The 23,073-nt window shown below is 38.2% G+C and overlaps 1 protein-coding gene across 1 annotated transcript in view; it reads right to left on the reverse strand.

Annotated features, from left to right (window-relative positions):
• Positions 1 to 1,446: 1,446 nt before the first annotated feature.
• Positions 1,447 to 23,073, reverse strand: part of acap1 (ArfGAP with coiled-coil, ankyrin repeat and PH domains 1) — a 38,853-nt gene continuing 17,226 nt past the window's right edge. Inside the window, exons 9-23 of the mRNA XM_056259336.1 lie at positions 21,317 to 21,391; positions 21,093 to 21,205; positions 20,431 to 20,482; positions 20,135 to 20,235; positions 19,797 to 19,908; positions 16,551 to 16,750; positions 16,406 to 16,475; positions 16,168 to 16,262; positions 12,717 to 12,910; positions 9,388 to 9,435; positions 9,121 to 9,293; positions 8,938 to 9,047; positions 4,418 to 4,528; positions 4,233 to 4,288; positions 1,447 to 1,967 (exon numbers count right to left, since the gene is read on the reverse strand). Coding sequence (XP_056115311.1) covers positions 1,873 to 1,967; positions 4,233 to 4,288; positions 4,418 to 4,528; positions 8,938 to 9,047; positions 9,121 to 9,293; positions 9,388 to 9,435; positions 12,717 to 12,910; positions 16,168 to 16,262; positions 16,406 to 16,475; positions 16,551 to 16,750; positions 19,797 to 19,908; positions 20,135 to 20,235; positions 20,431 to 20,482; positions 21,093 to 21,205; positions 21,317 to 21,391 — 1,605 coding nt within the window. The 3' untranslated portion in view covers positions 1,447 to 1,872. The remainder of the gene's footprint in view (positions 1,968 to 4,232; positions 4,289 to 4,417; positions 4,529 to 8,937; positions 9,048 to 9,120; positions 9,294 to 9,387; positions 9,436 to 12,716; positions 12,911 to 16,167; positions 16,263 to 16,405; positions 16,476 to 16,550; positions 16,751 to 19,796; positions 19,909 to 20,134; positions 20,236 to 20,430; positions 20,483 to 21,092; positions 21,206 to 21,316; positions 21,392 to 23,073) is intronic.

A 23,073-nucleotide genomic window follows, 5' to 3' on the forward strand; every position in this document is an offset into this window, starting at 1 on the left:
ATTTGACATAATACAAGAGATTTACTATTGTATATTAATTTCAACCTTGTTAGTTCTCTACCTCACATGGAAACCCCTTTGAATACTAGTCTGTAATGCTGTTTTAAAGACACTTTTCATAAAATCAAACACGTGAGCCTTAATCTTCATAGACTGAGAGTCAATGAGCTCAGCCACTGCCAGACTTTGCTTTCTCATGCGAGAGGCTCCTATTGCCGAGATTGGCCACACACACACACACACACACACACACACAGTTTAGCCTATAGACTGCAGTTTGCTGGCATAGCGTGAGAAGTGAAACTCTTCTTGAGGTTGGATCAGTTCAGTAGCATTATAAAGTCAGCAATGCAGTTCAATCACAGTTGGTCTAGTAGTAGCATTGGTTTGCCAAAGCAGGGCGATGACATTAAACATTACATCATCTGGTTCTTTGCACTTTATAGCTTTAGAATGCTCGTTGACTTTTGATCTAATTGGAAGGTTGAGTGGAATTTCCAATCTGAGCCGATCAGGTGGTTTTACCTGTTACCAGGGTAACTAACAGCCGATATTCATGTGCCTGTTATGCTTTCATTTTCCAGGAAGAGCACTGTGTGGTAAGACCATAGACGGTTAAGACAGTTGGGTTTTATTGGAACAATTAAATCTGTGTTGAGTAGACAGATTTGTGTTTTAATGTGGTTGATTAAAATGTCTCTTAAGCTTACCAGGGCTGCATTTGTTTGATCAAATATAGTCATATTGTGAAATATTATTACACTTTTAAATAACTGTTTTCTATTTTAATATGTTTTCAAATGTAATTTATTCCTGTGATCAAAGCTGAAGTTTCAGGATCATTACTCCAGTCTTCAGTGTCACATGATCCTTCAGAAATCATTCTAACATGACGATTTGCTGCTCAAGAAACATTTTTTTGGGGAAACTAAGATAAATATAAATATTTCAGGGTTCTTTGATGAATAGAAAAAAATTGCATTTGTTTAAATTATAAATAATTTGTAACATTATAAATGTCTTGAGTCACTTTTTAACGTTTCTTTCTATAAGATTATATTTATGAAAGACAAGTGTGTTAACGGTATTTCATTGCACAATTCTGCATCCTAGTTAACCAGTAGCAAAGCTTAGAAATGCAAGTCACACGATGAGTCATGAATCATTTATTTATTTAGCTACATATTCCACCATTTTCACGTTAATTTATTTCAAACGTGTTGCTTAGAGCATCGCATGCTCACAAAACATCATTTCAAACGTGTTGTTTTGGTCTTATAAAAAGAGAAAATGGAAATTAAAAATATACAGGAGAACCAAGCAAACTGATCTCTCACCCAACGTAACATTTACATTCAAGTTGGATTAACACTGTGGCTCACAACATAGTGAATAAAAGAAATGAATAGCAACTTGTCCAATGAAAATCAATTCAATGAGGGACAAATAGCCATTTAAATGAGAAACGTAAAGGCATCCACTTCACCACTACTCTGGCTTTATGAGTTCCACTTGATGCTTTCATTACATTGGGAATGTAAACTTGCTCAAATGATAAATGATCTGGATACAGAAGCTCGAAGGTAAAGGAATAAGGATTGTGCCCAAAGAGATAAGCAAATATTATTGATGACATCCTAAAGCCTAAACTGGGATAAATATGCTAAAACCCAGATGTTTAGACCCACAATCAAGTGCACCAGACAAACCAAATGAAGCAGCGTTTCATACGAGGTGTTCACTGTGGGAGCCAGCCGGGTGACGTTTCAGCAAAAAAATAGAAAAACAATAGTATGTGGTAACTTCATTCCGTCTACTGGAGCGCCAATATGTGTATATTGGTGCAACATTGACACCTAGTGGTCAGGTGGTTTACTTCATATCAGCGCTACGGCGCTTCAGCTTCTCTGGGTTGTTGGAAGCCATTTGGGAGAAATCCCTGAAGATATCATGATAGGTTTCATCACCTACAGGAGGAGAAAATACAGAAAAATTACTATTAGAATATTTTCCTAGGAATAAGAAACACAACTTTAAAGGGGCTATATGTGATTTTTATTTATTAATTGCATTGGTATTGCCCATAGACTGGTATTGCCGATGTGTGAACGGCTTGTAAAGAAACAAAAAAAACGAGACCTTTTCCGAATTCCTAGGTTGTCCATGAAAACATGTAGACTGATTTTTATGTGAAAGTTTTTGCCGGGAAAATCAAAAGACGTTCAGTCGAGTGTCTCTCTTCAGGATAATGCCAAAAGACTAGAGCCATTCTGTACTGTAATATCATATCAATGTGTCATGCAAAGAAAAGGACAGAGTCTGGATGTTCGTTAAAAGTATAGGTATTTTAAACTTTGTTTTGTCAAAGCATTCGCCGCGAGTATTAAATCACGTTCAGTCTCTTGTTCGAGTGCATTTCACTAAACAGCCACCGGTGTCGCGTTTCTGATTTCTACATAGAGCCCCTTTGAGCAATCAGCAAAACATACTTTCTTTTGCATCCTTATTTGTTACAGATGTAAGACTTGAATAATCTTACAGCACATTGCATTTGATCTCCAAAACAGTATGTAGCTACAACAGTCATATACTGTATGAGAGTGTGAATTATATCCCCTGTGTGTGTGTGTTAAATGATTAAAGATGGAAAACCTGGAGTTAAACAGAGTTTAACAAGGTCTAACAAGATGGTTGAATCAGCCTGATGTCAACACCAGCACCCAGAAGAGAAGAGTTAGATTTGTAATAGTACATAAGTGCAGTTGTTTCTCATACATAAGTACGTACGGTAACAGAGGATTACCTGTAGCACGCAGTGCAGAGGACACACACTGCAAGCAGGAGACACCTGGCCACCCGTCTCAGGACATGCGCACACACACACACACACACAGACGCACAAACACACCACAGCAAAATCTGATTTGTATACAGAGACACACACATATGGACAAACCGCCATAAACGTAAAAAGCATAAGCACCACAGAAAAAGCACACCTGCAAACATCTGGCACTGCACTGATTCAGAGTAACAGAGTCCTATTCGTTTTCATATTGGAAAGCCAAATATTAAAACTGATCATAATGCTCTGTCTAAATGATCACCAGGGTCTGAAGTTTTGATTTAATGCATTTAATGATGGTTAACTGTAAACATGTTGCTTAAATGGTGGTCATTCCTCATGCAATGCCAAATGTCCATATGCCAATCCCATAACAGCCGAATCATTCGCTTTTCTGAAGGAAATACTAGTGTTTGCAAGGTAGGATTAGATACAGGGAGATGGAAAGAACGAGACAGAATGACAAATAGATAGATAGATAGATAGATAGATAGATAGATAGATAGATAGATAGATAGATAGATAGATAGATAATCAATGGGAGCTTTTCTAAATTCGTTTTTATACAAAACTAGGTCTGAATAGAATCTGTATGTTAAGTAGTTCAAGTCAAAGTATGTAATTGGAGCAATCTGTAAAGAAAAAGAAGAAGAAAGAAAAGAAGAGGAAACATTTCAGCATGGTGATATCTTGCAAGCACTGTAATGACCGGCTGAGTTTATCCTTTACATTATGTCAAAAACAAACAAACCTAATCAGATCTCACCAGATATTAAATAAATCAAACCCATACTAGCTCAAAAATTAAAAAACACTGTACATTCCACTTCAGGTGTTTCTAATAGACGAATAAACACCAGCCATACCAAAAAAAAGAAAAAAAAAAAGATTTTTTTTGTAAAAGCATACAGTCACAGTACATGACTCATGCAAAACCATCAGTACTAATACCAAAATATTATAAAACTTCTAATCAAAACATTAGCACAGGTACTAAAATGCCTGAAATGAAGTCCAATTCTTTTCCACAGTTTCTTTTAGTGTCAATGTAATACTCTACCATTGGTAATGTCAGCGGTGAACTAATAGTGTAACACAGTTTTGGAGTTCCCAACAAAACCATTATGTGCTATTAAAAACGTAGTGTTAACATTCAGTGTTTCCATATGTTTTAAAGTGCTTCATCAAAGTGCACATCCTGTCCTTTAACTCTCTGTTACACTCAAGGTTTCCTCTGTTTTGTCATCTAAATGTACAGCTGGTTAATTCTGGCCGGCTGATGCCCGACCGCTCAGCTGATTCTTGATGGTTTGAAAGCTTTTCTTAGTGTGTCCAATCACAGCCCCAGCCCCACCCCCAGCACCAAAGCCCCGCCCCTCAGAATGACCTGATGGAGTGCCGTCCATCTCCCGCATCTCCTTGTTCATCTTGGCTATCCGGAGTCTGGGAGGAAAACCACAGCGGATGATAATGTTAATGGAGTTATTAGCAGGAAGCGCTTCATCAAAATGTGCAGTAAACGGATTAGTGCGGTTTTCAGCGGACACTCTCGATCCATCCAAGACTACTTACAGCGTGACGATGTCGGCGTTGGCGTTATCTATGGCTATGCCGATTGGGTCCTTATCGTCAATGTCTTTTGCGTTGTAGTCCGCTCCTCTCTTAAGAAACAGACACACCAACCTATGACAGCACAGACACACGTTAGGTCAGAGGTCACCAACCTTTATGTTACGAAGTGCCATTTTTAGGTTTCCTGGTTAATCACTGTATGTGATTCTAATGTATAAATACACATAACCATATTTGAAAAGTTCATAACAGCTTTGATGATCAAACATTACTTGATTAATCACGAATTTGCTTAGTTACACAGAAATAGTGCAGAATCTTCAATATTTTGAAGCAATTTTCCATCATTTTGTTTAATTTGTCAAAATCCTACGAGTTTGTTTATTTTAAAGTTTAAATTAGACTTTGAATAACAGATTTCCAAAGTGACCCTGCTACACGTGAACAGAGTTTGCACGTCACCATCGTGTTTGAAAGGACTTGCTTAAATAGCTCTGGAATTTATAGCATTACCTTTTTTTCCTCAAAGCTAAGTGCAAGAAGAAATACAGCAGAACAGCTGTTAGCTTATAAGTCCAATGGATTTAAGAACCCGTCACACCAAGTACGATAACTATAATGATCTATAGATACGAGCTATATTAATGTGCGTTAACGCCATGTAGTAATTACAAGATTTCATCTTAAAAAGACCACGCTCTCGTAGAGCTCGTAATTACAACTTGTAATCTGGGAATTTTCTGAGAGCTCGTACCTGTACTACCTGACCTCTGCAGATTCATTTAGGCGTTAATAGTTTTGCCAGAGAATTGCATAATTCCCAGTCCAAAGACGTGAACAGTTCTGAATATAACGTCACGTGTTGTCATCTCGAGACTACATTATGAATGAATGAATGAATGAGGCATTTATATAGCGCTTTCATATGTACTACTGTACACCCAAAGCGCTTTACAATCATATCAGGGGGTCTCTCCTCAACCAGCACCAGTGTGAGCATCCACTTGGATGATGCGACGGCAGCCACAGTACAACGGCGCCAGTGCGCTCACCACACACCAGCTATAGTTGGAGAGGAGAGAGAGTGATAGAGCCAATTCAGTGGATGGGGATTATTAAGAGGCCATGAATGGCAGGGGCCAATGGGTGGAATGTGGCCAGGACACCGGGGTTACACCCCTACTCTTTTACGAGAAGTGCCATGGGATTTTTAATGACCACAGAGAGTCAGGGCCTCGGTTTAGGTCTCATCCGAAGGACGGTGCTCTTTGACAGTATAGTGTCCCCGTCACTATACTGGGGCGTTAGGACCCACACAGACCACAGGGTGAGCGCCCCCTGCTGGCCTCACTAACACCTCTTCATTCACTAACACATTAATTACGACCATATTGTTCTGTTTGATTCTGATTCTAAAAGTCTGGTTGATTCTGATTGGCTGTCAATTTTTTTCTATCATCCATCAGCTGGAAAAAAATAATAATTCTAAAAGTGATTTCTACAATATTGTTTCACTGTGTTTTATTGTTATAGTTGTGGTGTGAACTCTTGCTATTCTTTTATATTCAGAACGATTTTAGAACAGACCGTTAACTTCACTTGATCTCCTAAGTTAATAAAACATGTCTTCTCTGTGGATTAGGGCTGCAACTAACGATTATTTTGATAATCGATTAATTGGACGAAAATTTTTTCGATTAATCGGATAAAAATTTCAATTCGATTTTTTTGTTTATTATGACTAAATAAAACCCGGTTACACTTTATTTTTAGGTGTCCTTGTTACAGTGTAATTATATATTTAAGTACAGAATAATATTAAGTAACTACATGTACTTACTATAGGAATAGGGCAGGATTAGGTTGAGGGTTAGTTGCATGTAATTATGCAGAATTTACTGTTATTACTACAGTAAGTACATGTAACAAATGTAACAAGGACACCGTAAAATAAAGTGTTACCTAAAACCCTAAATTAGGATATTTATGTGTAAAAGTGTACTTTAAAAAGTGCAAAAGCCACACATTGAGTTTTACAAATATCAATATTTGCATTGTTTTTAATGATAATTGCTGATGGCAAGTTGACAACCATGATTAATGTAAAAAAAACATTTATATCCAACATATTGTTTTAACACAATTTTTGTTAAAACAAATTTACAGACATGTTGTTCAGATGTGAAGATATAAACTAAAAAGATCTAAAATATATAATTCATTTAATTTTTATTTAAAATTAATTGAATTATAAGGATAATTTGTAAAAAATAAATATAGAAAGACTGAAAACAAGCGTGTGAACATAGAGCCGCAGTAGATCGCGTTTGAAAAACAATTAAAACGTAATAGTAGACAAATGCTATATAAAGAGAACGTAATGGAGGTACGCAGCAAGCTAACAGGCTTGGTTAAAAAGACAGGAAAAATGATGCATTAGTGCACAAACATTCGCTGAAAACCACTGAGTAGGCTACAGTGACTAAAAAACAATATTTTACTGTTGCTGTTATTAACTGCCTTTATATTTAGTGCTTCGCTTTGTAAAGACCGTTTTAATTTAATATTTCTGCGGTAGCACTATTTTAACCCATCACTTATGTTGCGAGCAAACTGATTGCGCAACCTGATGCTCGAGACGCAAAATACAGACATCCCAAGTCTCCCGGAAGTTCTGGGAGTCACCCGCATATTGATATGCTCCCTGATGCTCGCAAATAGTGTTGTCAAAAATATCGATATTTCGATAAATATCGATACTGAAATATCTGAACGGTACCAATACTAATTTCCCGAAGTATCGATACTAGCCGAGCAGTCACTTTCACTTCTCTCAAAAGGCGCGTTGACAAACACCACACGTGACGCACTCGTCTCATTCGCTCTGGTTAAATAGCAAAAGTGAAGTGAATGGAAAGATGGCGAGGGCGGCGCCCCCGCGACCGGCTTTGGTTGATTGATAAAGAACACCGCGAGCGGGCATGTCGGAGAATAGCGCGGACACGCGAGCGGGCTGCGGGCACCCAACAGATTGTTTGACTATCAATAATCCCTCACATCACTCATTTTTTAAAATTATTGTACAGGTGAAAACAGACTTAAGGAACAGGCTCCAGGGGTAGGCTACTATTTAGCAGCATATGTTCAGCATCAGGGGTGTTTGTTGTTTGGACAGACCTGCCCCCACTGCTAAAAAAAATCCTCAAGGAAACACTGTAACTCTTCTCATTTGAACTTTTCTGAAACATTAACCAAGATGGCCTAGTATTGTTGTTGATAAGAGTCTGTGTTGTCTCGTTTTAATTCTTAAAGTTAACATAATCTGACTGAGGAATCTTAGACAAGTAAATATTGTAACTGTGGTCAAATGTAAATTAACTGGTGCCTATTTAACTTTATTAAAAAATTATTATTTAATTCTGCAATTTTCCTTCATTAGCGATTATCATCAATTTGATTACACAGATATTAATTAAACTAAACAGCTAGACAATGGCATCTCTGAATTCAATAATGACATGCCTTTAACTGAAAATTGAATGTTTAATCTTATCATTACTGACTCTCTATCCTCCAATTTGATACTGTTAAGTGCTTTTTTGTTACATTATATTTTAATCTTTGATAACAGTAGGTAATAAAAATACATCATGTTAGCTCTGGTCCAATTAAAAAATATAAACAAATAGAACTCAGGACATTTTTGTTCATGTAAAATATACCTCATTGTCATGTTCTAGACTTGTTATATTTAGCTTTAAATTAAAAAAATACCCCCTTAATATTGTGGCAGTTTTTTCTCCGTGGTATCGAAAATGGTATCGAATATCGATATTTTTCAAGGTATTGTATCGAAGTTAGAAATTCTAGTATCGTGACAACACTACTCGCAAATTAGTTCAAACTCCCGGGATTTGAGCGCGCAAGCAAGAGCGCGCATGCGAGACAGAAGAGACTGTGCTCCAAACCGTGTAGCGCGAGCGCGGGGCAGAGCAACGGAGGGAGAGAGACCTTGCGTGTGTGTGCCTCACAGAGAGCATCCTGATTGGCCTATTTCAACCAATCACCAGTAAACGCTCCCCGTGACGTAAGCAGACCAACTAATCGATAATGACATTCGTTGACAACGATTTTCATAATCGATTATTATCGATTTTATCGATTAGTTGTTGCAGCCCTACTGTGGATACTAAAGTAAACACTAAATGTAAAACGGTTATTCTAGCAATATCATGATGAAGACCTGAGCGGTCGAAACTTGACCTGTAAATAAATCTATATTAAAACACCAGATGTAAACGAGTGTCTCCCTCATCTACTTGTGATCCGATCGACCAATCACGAGGTGTAAACAGGGCCTTGTGGAGATTCAGCTGTGGTACACAGATTCAACAGCAGGGTGCGCCACCGTTCAAAAGTTTTGCAGGAAACGCTGGCATTGAGTAAAAGAAATTCTAAGAGTCGATATCAATATGAAAATCTCTATTTTTTCCCTCAGCCCTACTGTCTGAGTGTGTTACCCTGTATGTCCCAGTATGGTAGCGTGGTGCAGTGGTCCCCTCCCGTTCGAGTCCACCTGGTTAACATTAGCGCCGTTCTGGAGGAGGAACTCACAGGCTGCCAAGGAATTCTGCAGGGAGAAATACACAGTAATTATTCACTGTAATGCACACTCAAAACATGAACGCTGGACACACACTCACAGCCATAGCAGCTTGTATTAGTGGAGTTCTGCTGTCTTCGGCCACATTGACCCAGTTGACATCAGCGCCGTGCGCCAGAGCGTCTGCCATGAGAGGGAAATTCTGCATCGCCACAGATCGATACAGCAAAGCCCCGGGATGAAGACCACTCAGATCCTCCTCTTCATCATTCTCTGTGCAGAGAGAGAAAGAGAGAGAGAGTCAGTAAGGAGTGTATGTGTGGCCAAATGGATATGTGAACATCATATCTGTGTGTGTGTGTGTAACCTTTATGGGAGCTGGAATGGTTCTTCATTATTTCACTCGGGCTCAGGCCTGTAGGGGAAACATCAAGTAACTGATTAGATCAGCAGAAACTGGAACAGACACTTATTTTCATTGTTTCAATTTACTAGGGTCATCGTGTGTGTTTGTGTCAAGGTTACTTACTACAGTTTGGCATCAGTTTTTATTCTCAGATTTACTATACATTTCAGTTTAGTTTGAGTTTATTTTTTATAGTAACAGTTTTAATTTTATAAACATATTTTTGTGTTTAGTTAAGGAATTAGTTGAGGAACCAACAGATAAAAAAAAAACACTTTTGAAATATCCTGATCGTATTTACACAGCAATCACAGTCAAAGGAAACATCGTATCAACTCCAATGTATCCACTGCAAGACGAGCACTGATTATTTTAATAACAGCAATGTTTAAGAGTCCAACATTTTCCGAATATCACCTTTCCTGCAGTGTGTAATATCGCTGTTTGTGAATGTAAAAGGTCTGTTTTAAGATCAAAGTGCATGACAAATAAAGTTATTGTCTCCTAAAAGAAAGAATTGATTCTGAACTGTTGAACTGTCTCACTTCCTGTTACAAACCAACGTAACAATGTAACAAATTTGCATAATGCCAGTCTATGGTGTTCAGTGGCTGCCTGTGAACAACATCTACAGTGGTGTGAAAAAGTGTTTGCCCCCTTTGTAAATATGATCAGAGATGGCTGTAAAAAATAAATCTGCATTGTTAATCCTTTTGATATTTTATTTAAAAAATTTGAAAAAATCTAACCTTTCATTGAAGTAAAAGAATTGAAAGTTGGCGGAAAATCACATTATGAAATAAATGTTTTTCTCCAAAACACGTTGGGAACAATTATTTGCCCCCTTTTATTAAATACTTTTTGCAACCTCCTTTTTCCAACATACCAGCTCTGAGTCTTCTCCTATAATGCCTGATGAGTTTAGAGAACACCTGACAAGAGATCAGAGACCATTCCTGCATACATAATCTCTCCAGATCCTTCAGAGTCCCAGATCCATGTTGATGCTTCGTCTCTTCAGTTCAGCCCACTCATTTTCTATGGGTTCAGGTCAGGGACTGGGATGGCCATTGCAGATGCTTGGTTTTGTGCTCAGTGACACATTTTTGTTTTGATTTTGATGCTTGTTTTTGGATCACTGTCCTGTTGGAAGATCCAACCACAGCCCATTATAAGATTTCTAGCAGAGGCTGTCAGGTTTTGATTTTTTATCTATTGGTATTTGAACGAATCCATGATGCCATATATCTGAACAAGATGTCCAGGACCTCTGGCAGAAAATTAGGCCCACAACATTAAAGATACAGCAGAGTATTTCATTCTACACATGGGGTACTTTTTATCCCTGTGTGCACCAAACCCATCTTAAGTGTTTGCTGCCAAAAAGCTCTTTTTTTTTTGTTTCATCTGACCATAGAACGTTTGAAAAGTAACTGACACTACAGGAACTTCAAATGGGATGGGTTCTATGGTCAGATGAAACAAAAAAATTAGCTTTTTTGGCAGCAAACACTTAAGATGGGTTAGGTTCATACAGGTATAAAAAGTACCCCATGTGTAGAATGAAATACTCTGCTGTATCTTTAATGTTGTGGGCCTAATTTTCTGCCAGAGGTCCTGGACATCTTGTTCAGATATATGGCATCATGGATTCGTTCAAATACCAATAGATAAAAAATCAAAACCTGACAGCCTCTGCTAGAAATCTTATAATGGGCTGTGGTTGGATCTTCCAACAGGACAGTGATCCAAAAACAAGCATCAAAATCAAAACAAAAATGTGTCACTGAGCACAAAACCAAGCATCTGCAATGGCCATCCCAGTCCCTGACCTGAACCCATAGAAAATGAGTGGGCTGAACTGAAGAGACGAAGCATCAACATGGATCTGGGAATCTGAAGGATCTGGAGAGATTATGTATGCAGGAATGGTCTCTGATCTCTTGTCAGGTGTTCTCTAAACTCATCAGGCATTATAGGAGAAGACTCAGAGCTGGTATGTTGGAAAAAGGAGGTTGCAAAAAGTATTTAATAAAAGGGGGCAAATAATTGTTCCCAACGTGTTTTGGAGAAAAACATTTATTTCATAATGTGATTTTCCGCCAACTTTCAATTATTTTACTTCAATGAAAGGTTAGATTTTTTCAAATTTTTTAAATAAAATATCAAAAGGATTAACAATGCAGATTTATTTTTTACAGCCATCTCTGATCATATTTACAAAGGGGGCAAACACTTTTTCACACCACTGTACTTTGACCCTCAAACACTGTAGTTGTAGCTGAGACTGGAAGAGTTTGGTTTGTGTTGTTCATATTCGAGAAGACGCTGTTTTCAGCGCTGAGAATCCACTTTGCTGCACTTCAAAAGGACGAGGAATTGTGCTGGAATTGATACGGATAAACTGACGCCATCGTTACTGTTCGTATGTGTATGCAAGCACTAAGGAAGCCTCCGGAGCGGAAATTTAGATATGGTAATAGGCATTTCGTTTCTGACAGCAAATCACAACAAACTGGGCCGTCTGACCAATCAGAGCAGAGCAGACTTGCGGAAAGGAGGGGTTTGGAGAGACTGAATCTTCAAACGGCTTTCCGACTTTTTGAGAAATGAGGTGATGTGAAGTGTATATTATGAGAAATAGTTTTTTGACCTTGGATGCATGTAATCATATGGTAGGAGACCTCTAAAACAAAATTAAAAATAGCATAATGGGGCACAATAAAAATACAAGAGAACATAAAATTGACTTGAACTTAAAGCAACGTACAGTATAAAATGCTCTGAGATGGATTTAACTGCGAGTTACTTAAAAGTTTGTTTATAACATTGAAAAGTGCTCTGCTGTTTCCCACCAGTCACTGCGGTTTAATCTGAGTCCATCTTTCTTATCAGTATCAGTAACTTTACTGGCATCTCATCAGCATCTGCATGTGGGATCGTCTTCCCCCACACAGATCAAATTATTGCATGCCAGTTCGTTTTTTTGACCACTATTTTCAGTTTAGTAGCATTTAAGTTTTTATCTTACTTTGCATTCATTGTTTTATTACAGTTTCTGAAAATATGTTTAAACCAATATTTTGAGTACCGAATCTGTATCCGTTTTCGTTTTATTTCCAGTAGCGTATCTGATGATAACCCTGTGTACGCATTTCTATGCTGAGCTGTAGCAGAGAATCAAAAAGATAAATACAGACTCTTGGTTCTTGGGTGCATGACTCTGCATATATATATGTGTGTGTAAATTATAGCATGCAGTGAGTTTGTTGGCATGTGTGTCTGTGTACCTGTGAGTCGTGGCAGAGTGGCTCGGTTGGGTTTGGGTTTGAGGGCAGGGCGTGTGCTCGGTTTGTCCTGCGTGGTCGCTCGGGTTCGTCGGGCACTGGAGCGCCGCAGGACCGTGGCTCGACCAGTCTCAGGGAGCTTGTGGATGAACTTCTTCTCTACATACTTCGAGCGAATCCACGACTCTTTATCTTGCCTAAGAAAACATACACTGATTATATATTCTAAACAAAATTCTGTGGTTTTAGTAATGACTAGCACAGCAAAACACACACACAGATTATATATTCTAAACAAAATTCTGTGGTTTTAGTGGACTAGCACAGCAAAACACACACACAAGGGCTTTCAATTATTTAACATGTTAACTTTACATATTACTGCGTGATGTAGCCTATACATTGCAGTTAAAATGTCCCTAAAATTCAAGATATCCAGGCAAAATTATTTATATCATATGATAGTTAAGCAACATCACACGAGTAACGAGCGCAATTTCACACGAGTGCTGTTTTTGTCTCGAATAGCACGAGTGCAAATGTAATATTGAGTTTATACAACAGTACAATAAATAATAAGTTAATATTGTGTTATATTTTATACCAGGGTTCCCACACCTTGGTTATCTTCAAATTCAAGGACTTTCCAGGTCCAATACCCTCAAATTCAAGGACTTAATGTGAGGACACATTTCAAGTGAGAGCAAGGTTACATCGTGATACATTGAACATCATAGCAATGTACAAAACAAAGTACCTCACGCGGGAGACACTTAAAGGGGTCATATAATGGTACATGCACTTTTACAAGTTGATTGTACTGAAATGTGTGTTGGCAGTGCCTGTACACAACCATCATATAATGATAAAAATCCATCCAGTGTTTTTGTTTTAATCTCCTTATATGTTTTCCCCTGCCTCAAATTGAGCCGTTCGTTTTTGTGACGTCAATAAAACGGACGCCCCTCCCGCGATTGTTGATTGACAGCTTGTGATTCAACACAGACCCGCCCTCGCTCGTCCTGTCAATCATAGTCTGCGCGGACCGGCGCGGTCATTGTTGATATGCTGGAGCACTGTCTATGAGCAGAATGGCGTCTAAGCGATTGTGGTGTTCTGTTCTTGGGTGTAATAACGAACACAGCAGTCATTTTAATGTTCCTAAATCCGAACCGCTGAAGACGCAGTGGCTGAGTTTGTTTTCGAAGGGAATATTCCCCACGAGCAACGTCAATGCTCTCATGTTTGCGCGAATCATTTCTCATACCAGACTGCTTTATAAACGAGGGTCAGTATAAAGCTGGTTTTGCTGAGAAGCTGCACCTGAATAAAGGATCGGAACCTATTCGTCTTCCTGCTGAACCTTCAGAAGAACTAAAGTGAGTGTAACGTTTTATTAATCTTTATATTAATATTTATATAATCTTTGCAAATCACTAGCTGCACGCTTCACGATGAATGCGTCGGTTTACACTCAGGGTACATTACAGCATGTTTTCTATGTACAACGTTCTCAATATAATTCATAATCCCACGTTTATAATGAACAACGCGTGGTTATTGTGTTATTGTGTTACAAACGGTGTATGCGCAGAACAGAGAGGCGGAGTGAGCAAAGCTCATTATCATTTAAAGTCATATGCACTGAAACGGCCTGCTGAAAACAGAGCTGTTTTTGACCAGGTAAAATAAGTGTTTTCTTACAATACTAATGAGAATTTTTAATTAAAGTATATTACAAACTTTTAATTTAGACCCTAAAGAATCATATTAGCTTGTACAAAAATGGCATTATATGACCCCTTTAACGTAACGCATAAATGCGCGTAGCTAATGTAAATCAAGCAAGCTAGTATGCATAGGCCACGAAGTGTTGGCAAAATAACACATTAGCGGACCGGAGGGAATAATTTGGAATTTTTTCCAGAAAATTTCTTGCACAAAATAAATTCAAGCACTTTCAAGGACCTGTATTTATGTATTGTTTTTTTTTTACTTTCCAGGACCTTGAAAAAGAAATTCAGATTCACAAACTCAGGATTTCAAGGACCAGTGGGAACCCTGTTTATACGCAAAATTATCTGCTTTTGCTCAATTTTGCCAATGAGAATATTACCTATAAAGCCAGAGCAGAACTGTTGTGCGTCGTATCTGAATGAATACACGTTCTGACCGAATCAATCAGATGACCCAATGATTCAATGGCCTGTTCATAGAGAGTCATTTACTTAATTCCTGAATGAATCAAGTGTTTAAACTGAATGAATGAAAGAATGACTCAATGACTTACTCATTTAGAGATTTACCGCCACCTACTGGCAGTTTCTTATTTAGAGTATATCATTTCATAAAAAAAACTAAAAGTCATATTTCCATATTAATAATAAAAAAATAAAAAAACATTAAAGAGATGGTTCACACAAAAATTAAAATTCTTTACATTTCCCTCATGGCCGTTGAAGCCTAAAAGTTTATGTGTAATAAATTCTATGTTGAATCAAATAAAATATTTTTTTTTCTAAAGCTACTTTTTCTAATGTCTATTTTAACTTTTCTCATTTAACACAATAATGACTTTTAGGGCCCTATCTTACACCCGGCGCAATGCAGTGCCAAGTGCGACGCAAGTGTTTTTTTGCTAGTTTCAGCCCGACGCAGTTATCATTTTCCTGTCCTGCGCCACGTTTATTAAATAGCAAATGCATTTGCACCCATTTGTGCGCCGATGGGCGTGCTGGTCTGAAAACGATGTGTGTTCAGGCGCATTAAAGGTGCTTTGCAATTTTGAGGCAACAGAAATAGACTGCGCCATTGACTTTGGACCAGGTTTTTGTTGGTGAATGGCGCAGTATATATTTTTTTGTTATTTAAAGAGCGCGTTAGTAATGTGCGCCTATAGGCGGGCCACACCGCGCGTACACTCTGCTTATTAAACACACAGGGACGCACAGCAGCACACACACATGCCAAATAAATAAAATAAAAGTAAATAAATAAACTCTGATTGGTTTAATGCACGTAAATCCCAAAACACACCCATTACTCATTAAGAGCATAGGGACAACCCTTTTAGACCATGCGCCGGGAGCGCCGACCATTTTTCCCGTCATTAAACTAGCAAAAGTGGATTCGGACACGGCCAAAGTGAACTTGCGCCCTGCGCTTTAGACCATGCGCTTAGATCGTTAAAATAGGGCCATAAATGTTCTTTTGGGGGTAATTTCTCAGCCAAATTTGATGTGAGATTAATTTACGATTAATTCGATTAATTAATCGCCACATCGTGTAATTAATTGGATTAAAAAAATGTAATCGCTTGACAAGCCTACTATATATATATACACACACACACACACATAATATATTACATATAAAAACATCTTTCATATAGACATGCTGATGAAAGAAAACACAGCAAAACTGCCAATTAACTAGTACACTGCATTTACTGTACCTCGGACTAGAGGGGTGGGGCTTCTTGATTGTGATCTCATCAATACGCGCCTCATAGATCTTGTTAATGGCTGAGTTTCCTAACTCACACATGAGCTGTAGAAATACAGAGATGAAAAAAATAGATAGAAGAAGCAGAAATGGACAAAATGAGAGGTGTGACTAATCAAAGTGCATACTTAAAAAAACAATTTTATCTCATACATAAATATATGAGCATGACATGCATGCTTTCTTACTTTGACGAGCTCTGGTTCCCATGAGTCCAGCGTAAGGGATCGTACCTTTGAGAAGTGGACACCTAAACTCCTGCAAACACGAAACCCAATTCAGACGCATGTTCGTATGATACGTTATATAGCTGTGTGTGTGTGTGTGTGTTACCTGTGTATGCCAGAGCATGTAATGCACAGTGTGATGCCCAGATTAATAGAGGCCCAGTCGGGTCCGGGCTCCCCGCAGTCACAGCACTGTCCGTTCCCGGAGATGGCCTGCACCTCCTCCAGGGCTTCCCGATGAGACGTTTCCGGCTCCCCTCCACTCAGACGCACACTTCCCGCAGACACTGAGCTGCAGCGATCTCTCTGTTAAACACACACGTGTCCACTTTTAACACATTTATCGCCTTCATTAAAATATTGCATTTTAGCTTATTCTGCTTGTGTGGAAGTGTACAATAAATGTGCGGTTTCAAAAACAAAGCTGAGAGGTGAATTTTTTTTTTCTCGGTTTGTTTATTATATCTAAACTATAAATATATACAATATTTAATACTAAAAATAATATAGCATTTGTATATTATATAATAAAACAATCTGGACCGTTGGCTGAACGTCTGATGCATAAGACACATAAAATAGGAAACAGTTCAGGAGTTTCAAAATCTTATTGGTTGAATTCTACAGGATTTCTGGGAGATGTGTGTTGCGTTGTTTAACAGTCCACCTGGAAACAAAGCCGTCTTGATGCCAAACCCCCTCATGGAAGAAGAACGCCGGTGTGTTTACAACTGTGACAATGAGCGCTTATCAGGATCAACTAAACGCTGGATTTTCAAAATGATGACTCTAAAATACGTTCAAGAGTTTCACACGCCAGTCTGTTATTGTTGGGACATTGTTACATTTTCACGCTCCGAAACATTAACTGTGATTGGTTGCTTTACATGTCAGTCAGATGGCCTAAAACATAAAAGCTGTGATGGAGTCTGGCTACAAGAGACTAGACTGTAGTTGGATTGTCACAAAATCAAAAATTCTGTAATTTATACCAATACCACTGAAATTTCATGTTTCTTGAGGCCATTTTCGACACCCAAAAAACCCCCGGAATATACTACTGTACTGAACACACTACTGTATTTAAAAATGTGACTATTAATAAAACTAACTGAACAAACTAAATAAAAACTGTAACATACTTTTCACATATTTCTCAATTAATTAAGCAAAGTAAACTTTGCTTCATGTTTTTCAAGTAAACAGTGAGGAATAAACAAAATAAATACCTCTTAATAGTGTAGTTTGATTAAAGGGATAGTTCACTTTGAAATAAATTTTTGGTATGTTTTAGCTTACCTCAAGGGCATCCAAGATGTAGGTGTCTTTGTTTCCGCAGTAGTTTCAATTTTGATATTTTTAGGTCAAACCATTCTTTTCTGTCAGTCATATAATGCAGGTCTATGGTCACCACCTCAAAGAGCATGCACAGAGAAGTCCAAATTAAACATGATTTAATGACTCGTAAATGTAAGTACACATCGATGGCCTAAGACACGAAACGAGCGGTTTGTGTGAGAAAACGAACAGTATTTATATCGTTTTTACCTCTTGTAATGCACAGACCGAAGCGCCCACGCCCACAGATCACTTGGACGTGGCTGTGTTAACAAGAGGTAAAAACGATATAAATACTGTTCGTTTTCTCACACAAACCGCTCGTTTCATGTCTTAGGCCATCAATGTGTACTTACATTTACGAGTCATTGAATCATGTTTAATTTGGACTTCTCTGTGCATGCTCTTTGAGGTGGTGACCATAGACCTGCATTATATGACTGACAGACAAGAACGGTTTGACCTAAAATTATCAAAATTGAAATTACTGCGGAAACAAAGACACCTACATCTTGGATGCCCTTGAGGTAAGCTAAAACATACCAAAAATTTATTTCAAAGTGAACTATCCCTTTAATATTGATGCCATTTTAGACAGGGGCAGGTCTCTTCGCCTGCTTTTGCAAGGCTTAACACAGTTTTAATATTTTGTTATATATGATATATGTGACCCTGGACCACAAAAGCATGTTAGGATAGGACAATATTTGGCCGAGATACAACTATTTGAAATCGTGAATCTGAGGGTGCAAAAAAATCTAAATATTGAGAAAATCGCCTTTAAAGGTTTCCATTTCTGCTGGCGATTGTGCTGCATCCACTTACAAAAATAACATTTTGATATATTTAAGGTAGGAAATTTACTAAATATCTTCATGGATCATGATCTTTACTTAATATCCTAATGATTTTTGGCATAAAAGAAAAATCGATAATTTTGACCCATACAGTGTTTTGTTAGCCTGGCAAGCCAGACCTACATCAAGATGTTAGGTCTGGGAACTCACAATTGGCATACCTCAATCCGAGGGGCGGGATAAACGGTTGTCTTTCAATATCCCTCGGCACGCAATAGGACAGCGCTACAACCAACCAGAGCAACGAACGGCTGTGGCTGTGTGAGTCCCATGCGTTTTTCCACCAGCGGAGCTAGTTGATATATTAAACTTTTGCCGTATCCGATCGTCAAAACTCCGAACACATCTTCCTGTTTTAAGAATGACTTAAGTGACGTTCTCTTAACTCCAAGTCCTCCAGAGTCGCGGGCAAATCCGATTCGAAAGACCGCTGTTCGCCAGCAGCATCTTCTTTGTTTTCAAGTAACGTTAGCAGGGAAATCACGCGGAACCATCACATCTCTACCGTCATTGTCAAGCCCGCCCACCAACCCTATACACGATGTGATTGGCCTGACCAGGGTTTGGTTTTTCCAGCTCGAAAAGCCAACGGAGAGTTGCTAGACCACACTTTGCTGCAAAATAATTTTTGCTGCCGCTAGGGTGCGTCTAGATTTCTAGGCTAGTGTTTTGTTGGCTCTTGCCACAAATATACCCGTGCAACTTAAGACTGGTTTTGTGGACCAGGGTCACATATGAGATTTCTTTGCCCAGCCGTTTCCATTCTTTTCAAATAAATCAACTGTGTTGCCAAGACTCAAGGCATTTTGACCAAGAAACCATTTGAATGCTGCATGTAACCACATCACACAGCAAGATGCGATTATTCAGAGCATACGTGCAAATATGCCTGTGAATGCTGCAAAGCCAGACAGCAGTGAATGCACAGGTATTCAGTACAAACAATACTGTAGAAAGATTGATATCGTTATATTATTTATTTATTGTAACTTGGTACTTTTGACATACCTAGACCAGTAGTAATATACTGTAATAATAAGTAGCTTTATATAAATCTATAGAACTCGATGGAATGTCTGCACTTAGATATTTAGTTAAACGTGTGTGTGTGTGTGTGTGTGTGTGTATGTGTGTATGTGTGTGTGTGTGAGACGTACAGAGCTAAGATTGTCATCTCTTCTGTCCTGGAATGCTGAGGCGATGCTGTTCTGGACAGCGCTGATCCAGCTTTGCTGCTGTCGCTCTGAATCAGCCTGTAATAAACAGCTCCTACACACACACACACACACACACACCCTGTCATTTGGAGAATGGGATATGTACAGACTTGCCTAAATGCAGAATAACATATTTACAGGACAAATTGCAGCAAGAACATAAACACTACATGAATCAGAAAAATGCTGCATGCTCAAAAATATAAATGTCAGGCCAGTTCTGACAGTTTAGTGCACTCCACACACACACACATACGCACACGCACACACAGACTCACTTGGAGGGAGAGACAACCTCAAAGCAGAATCGTCTGTCTTGTTCACTGAAGGGCTTCACTGTGCATAACCGCAAGTCCTCGACAACAACAGTGATCTGCTCCTGTTACAGAGAGACAGAGAGCTTGTTTAAATAAAACAAACGCATTGTGTGTTTCTAAGATCACCAAAAAAAAAAAGAAAAAAAAAAAGAGACCATTTAAACAGCCTCTAAATTCTTTCCAATTCACAAAATTTGTGGCTTTACTTCTGTTGGTTAATGCTACGTGATCCTTATGTTAGACAATCTGATACTTACATTATGTTTCTTTTGGTAAACCAGCTGGTTCTTCTGAATGGAGAACCAGCGCCTGAAGTATAAACACACACACACACACACACACCATGGCCATGTAAGGTATTAATAATGCAATCAGACAAATGATTGTTATTCAACACAGACCTACAGCCTTTGAAATCACACTCAACCCCCTCAACGGACACACAAATACAAAAGGCTAACAGGTGAAAGAGCAAACACTTCTGCTTTATACATTACCGCAAAATATAAATGTATGATATGAAATATAAAATGAGGTTCAAGAAGAATATTTGCCAATAATGAGTGAAACTGAATTCTGTTTAATTAAAAGATAAAAAATGTTTTCAAAGAGGTTAACAGTTACAAAGAATCACATGAACAAAGATAGAAAGACTCACAAAATAAAATAATTATCCTTCATCACAGCTTTACAAATAGCTAAAGAATTGAATGCAAAATAAATGCATAATCATAGACCTCCACAAAGTAAACCACTAAATTATGATTAGCGTTTAGTCATTTATTATCTTTTTAGTCATTTACTACTAAATTTAGTTTACTACTTTTAATATTATTAATAATAGTATTGATTAAGTAACGAGAATCCTCCTGTGATTGAGATCATAGATTGCTCTGCAGATATTGGAAGAGTGCTGTACCTGCTCCATGTTTTGAACGCATTGCTGGCTCTCTTGTAGAGGTAACCCTCCATCGCGATGCCATTGGGTGCATCTGGGCTGAAGTCCATAATGGAGTCATCATACGACACATCCTAAAGACAGTCACACACACATATATATCTTCCCTTAGATACATGTATAGTGTCTTTGTGTAGAGATACAATGGTGCATGTGTGTGTGTGAGAGAGAGAGCGTCTTACTACCTTTTTCTTGACTGTACCGAGTCTCTGCTCCATGTCCCGTTTCTCTCTTGCAGAATTCAGGACCATTTGAGTATACTAGACAAAAAGAGGAGAAATGATAGTCACATTTTATAGTTCATTCCTTTATTTGGATCTAAATCAAAGTTACAGGAGCACTGTACACCACAGTGGCTCAAATCAGTTTTTTTTATGCGTATCTGTTTTTAGATAACAAAAAAGTTTTCATTTTTGGCGAATTTAAAATCCCTTTCACACCAAAGTGAAATGAATACGCCTCAGGCTGAAGGAAATGCAAATTCACACCAGTATATTTGTGCAACCTGATAGAATTAATTAGAGTTTGCAAATGTTTTATTTATTTTGAGTAATACTGAATCTGCACTTACTCACGATTTCTTTCAACACGGGGACAGACGAGCTGTCAGTCAATACATGTGAAAAAGTAGCTTGCGTTACTTATTTGAAAAAGTAACTCAGATATTTTGTTGTAAATTCAAAAATAATGAGTTACTTAGTTACTTAAAAAAAGTAATCTGATTACATAACTCGTTACTTGTAATGCGTTACCACCAACACTGGGTTTATGTAGAAATAAATCAGACTCTTTCCAGATTGTTTGCTTTGTGAAAAGTAAGGTTGGAATGATGTAAGTTCAATAATCATAAAAGTAAGCTTGATTAATCCTTGACGTGACCTTTAAATAAATGTATTCTACGCAGAAAGATACACATAAATTTGTTCAAATGCTAATGCGGGTATTGCTAATGCAAGACAAGAAGTTCTACGTATTATTAATTTCATATGCATAAAACTAAATATTATATTAAATGATATTATGACATTTTCTGTGGACGTTACAATGGTTATTTACGCATGCAAATCAGCCAGGGTATCATTACCCTTTCAAGCAAGTATCTTTTACAGGCCAGACTTTAAAAAAAATCATGTGATAATCTCACAAAACATCCGATTTGAGCAGAAAATCAGAAACGGCATGTGAGCATATGGCGGATAGGACAGAAAATCCTGAAAAGATGGAATCACTTTGAGACTGAGGTTTGGACCATTTAACTAGATCTCAGAATGGAAGTTTAATTGTATATCACTCAATTATAAACACATGCACTGAGGCTCAGCCTAAATTCCCACTGCTGTATATAGCTATTATGTGACCTTTCTTGTCAAGAGTTGTGATGATAAGTCCACTATAATTGTAGTCTATCTCGGGTGCGGCGGGTTTTTGGACCACAGTTAGTGACGAGTCAACGTGCAAGTCACTCAGGGCTTAACTGAATAGGAAAGGATGTAAGATACGCTGGGACTTGCTCAACTTCCTGACCTATTTCAAGAAGAGGTCACGAAGATCACCTTCTCCACTTTCGCTTGTTATATTCCATGGAATTTCCTGTTCTTAGGAAATCTAAGTTCTAAGTTCCAATCTTTTCCACTCCTTGCTTTCTCACTGCTTTTCCGCTTGTCCCCAATTCCGTAACACTATACTGGAAAAAACACGTCTCGATCCCAGCGCCACATCTAATTTATTTAAGTTGTCCCTCTATCCGTGACAATGTTTTCATTTTTTTCATTTGCAATCTGTATAATGCTCGAAAGAACCTCGCTGCTATGAATAGGCTCTTGCGATCTCTCTTGACATTTGTCTTGCTAAGCTTTTCACCATTTCCTGTGCTTACAGGAAGCTACGAGCAGGTTTTGTGGTTTTCGCAGGCCAGTAGAAGGTGAGTATGTTTCCTGTCTAA

The sequence above is a fragment of the Rhinichthys klamathensis genome, unplaced genomic scaffold (genome assembly GCF_029890125.1).
Source record: "Rhinichthys klamathensis goyatoka isolate OS25496 unplaced genomic scaffold, OSU_Roscu_1.1 h1tg000165l_1, whole genome shotgun sequence".
NCBI lineage: Eukaryota > Metazoa > Chordata > Actinopteri > Cypriniformes > Leuciscidae > Rhinichthys > Rhinichthys klamathensis.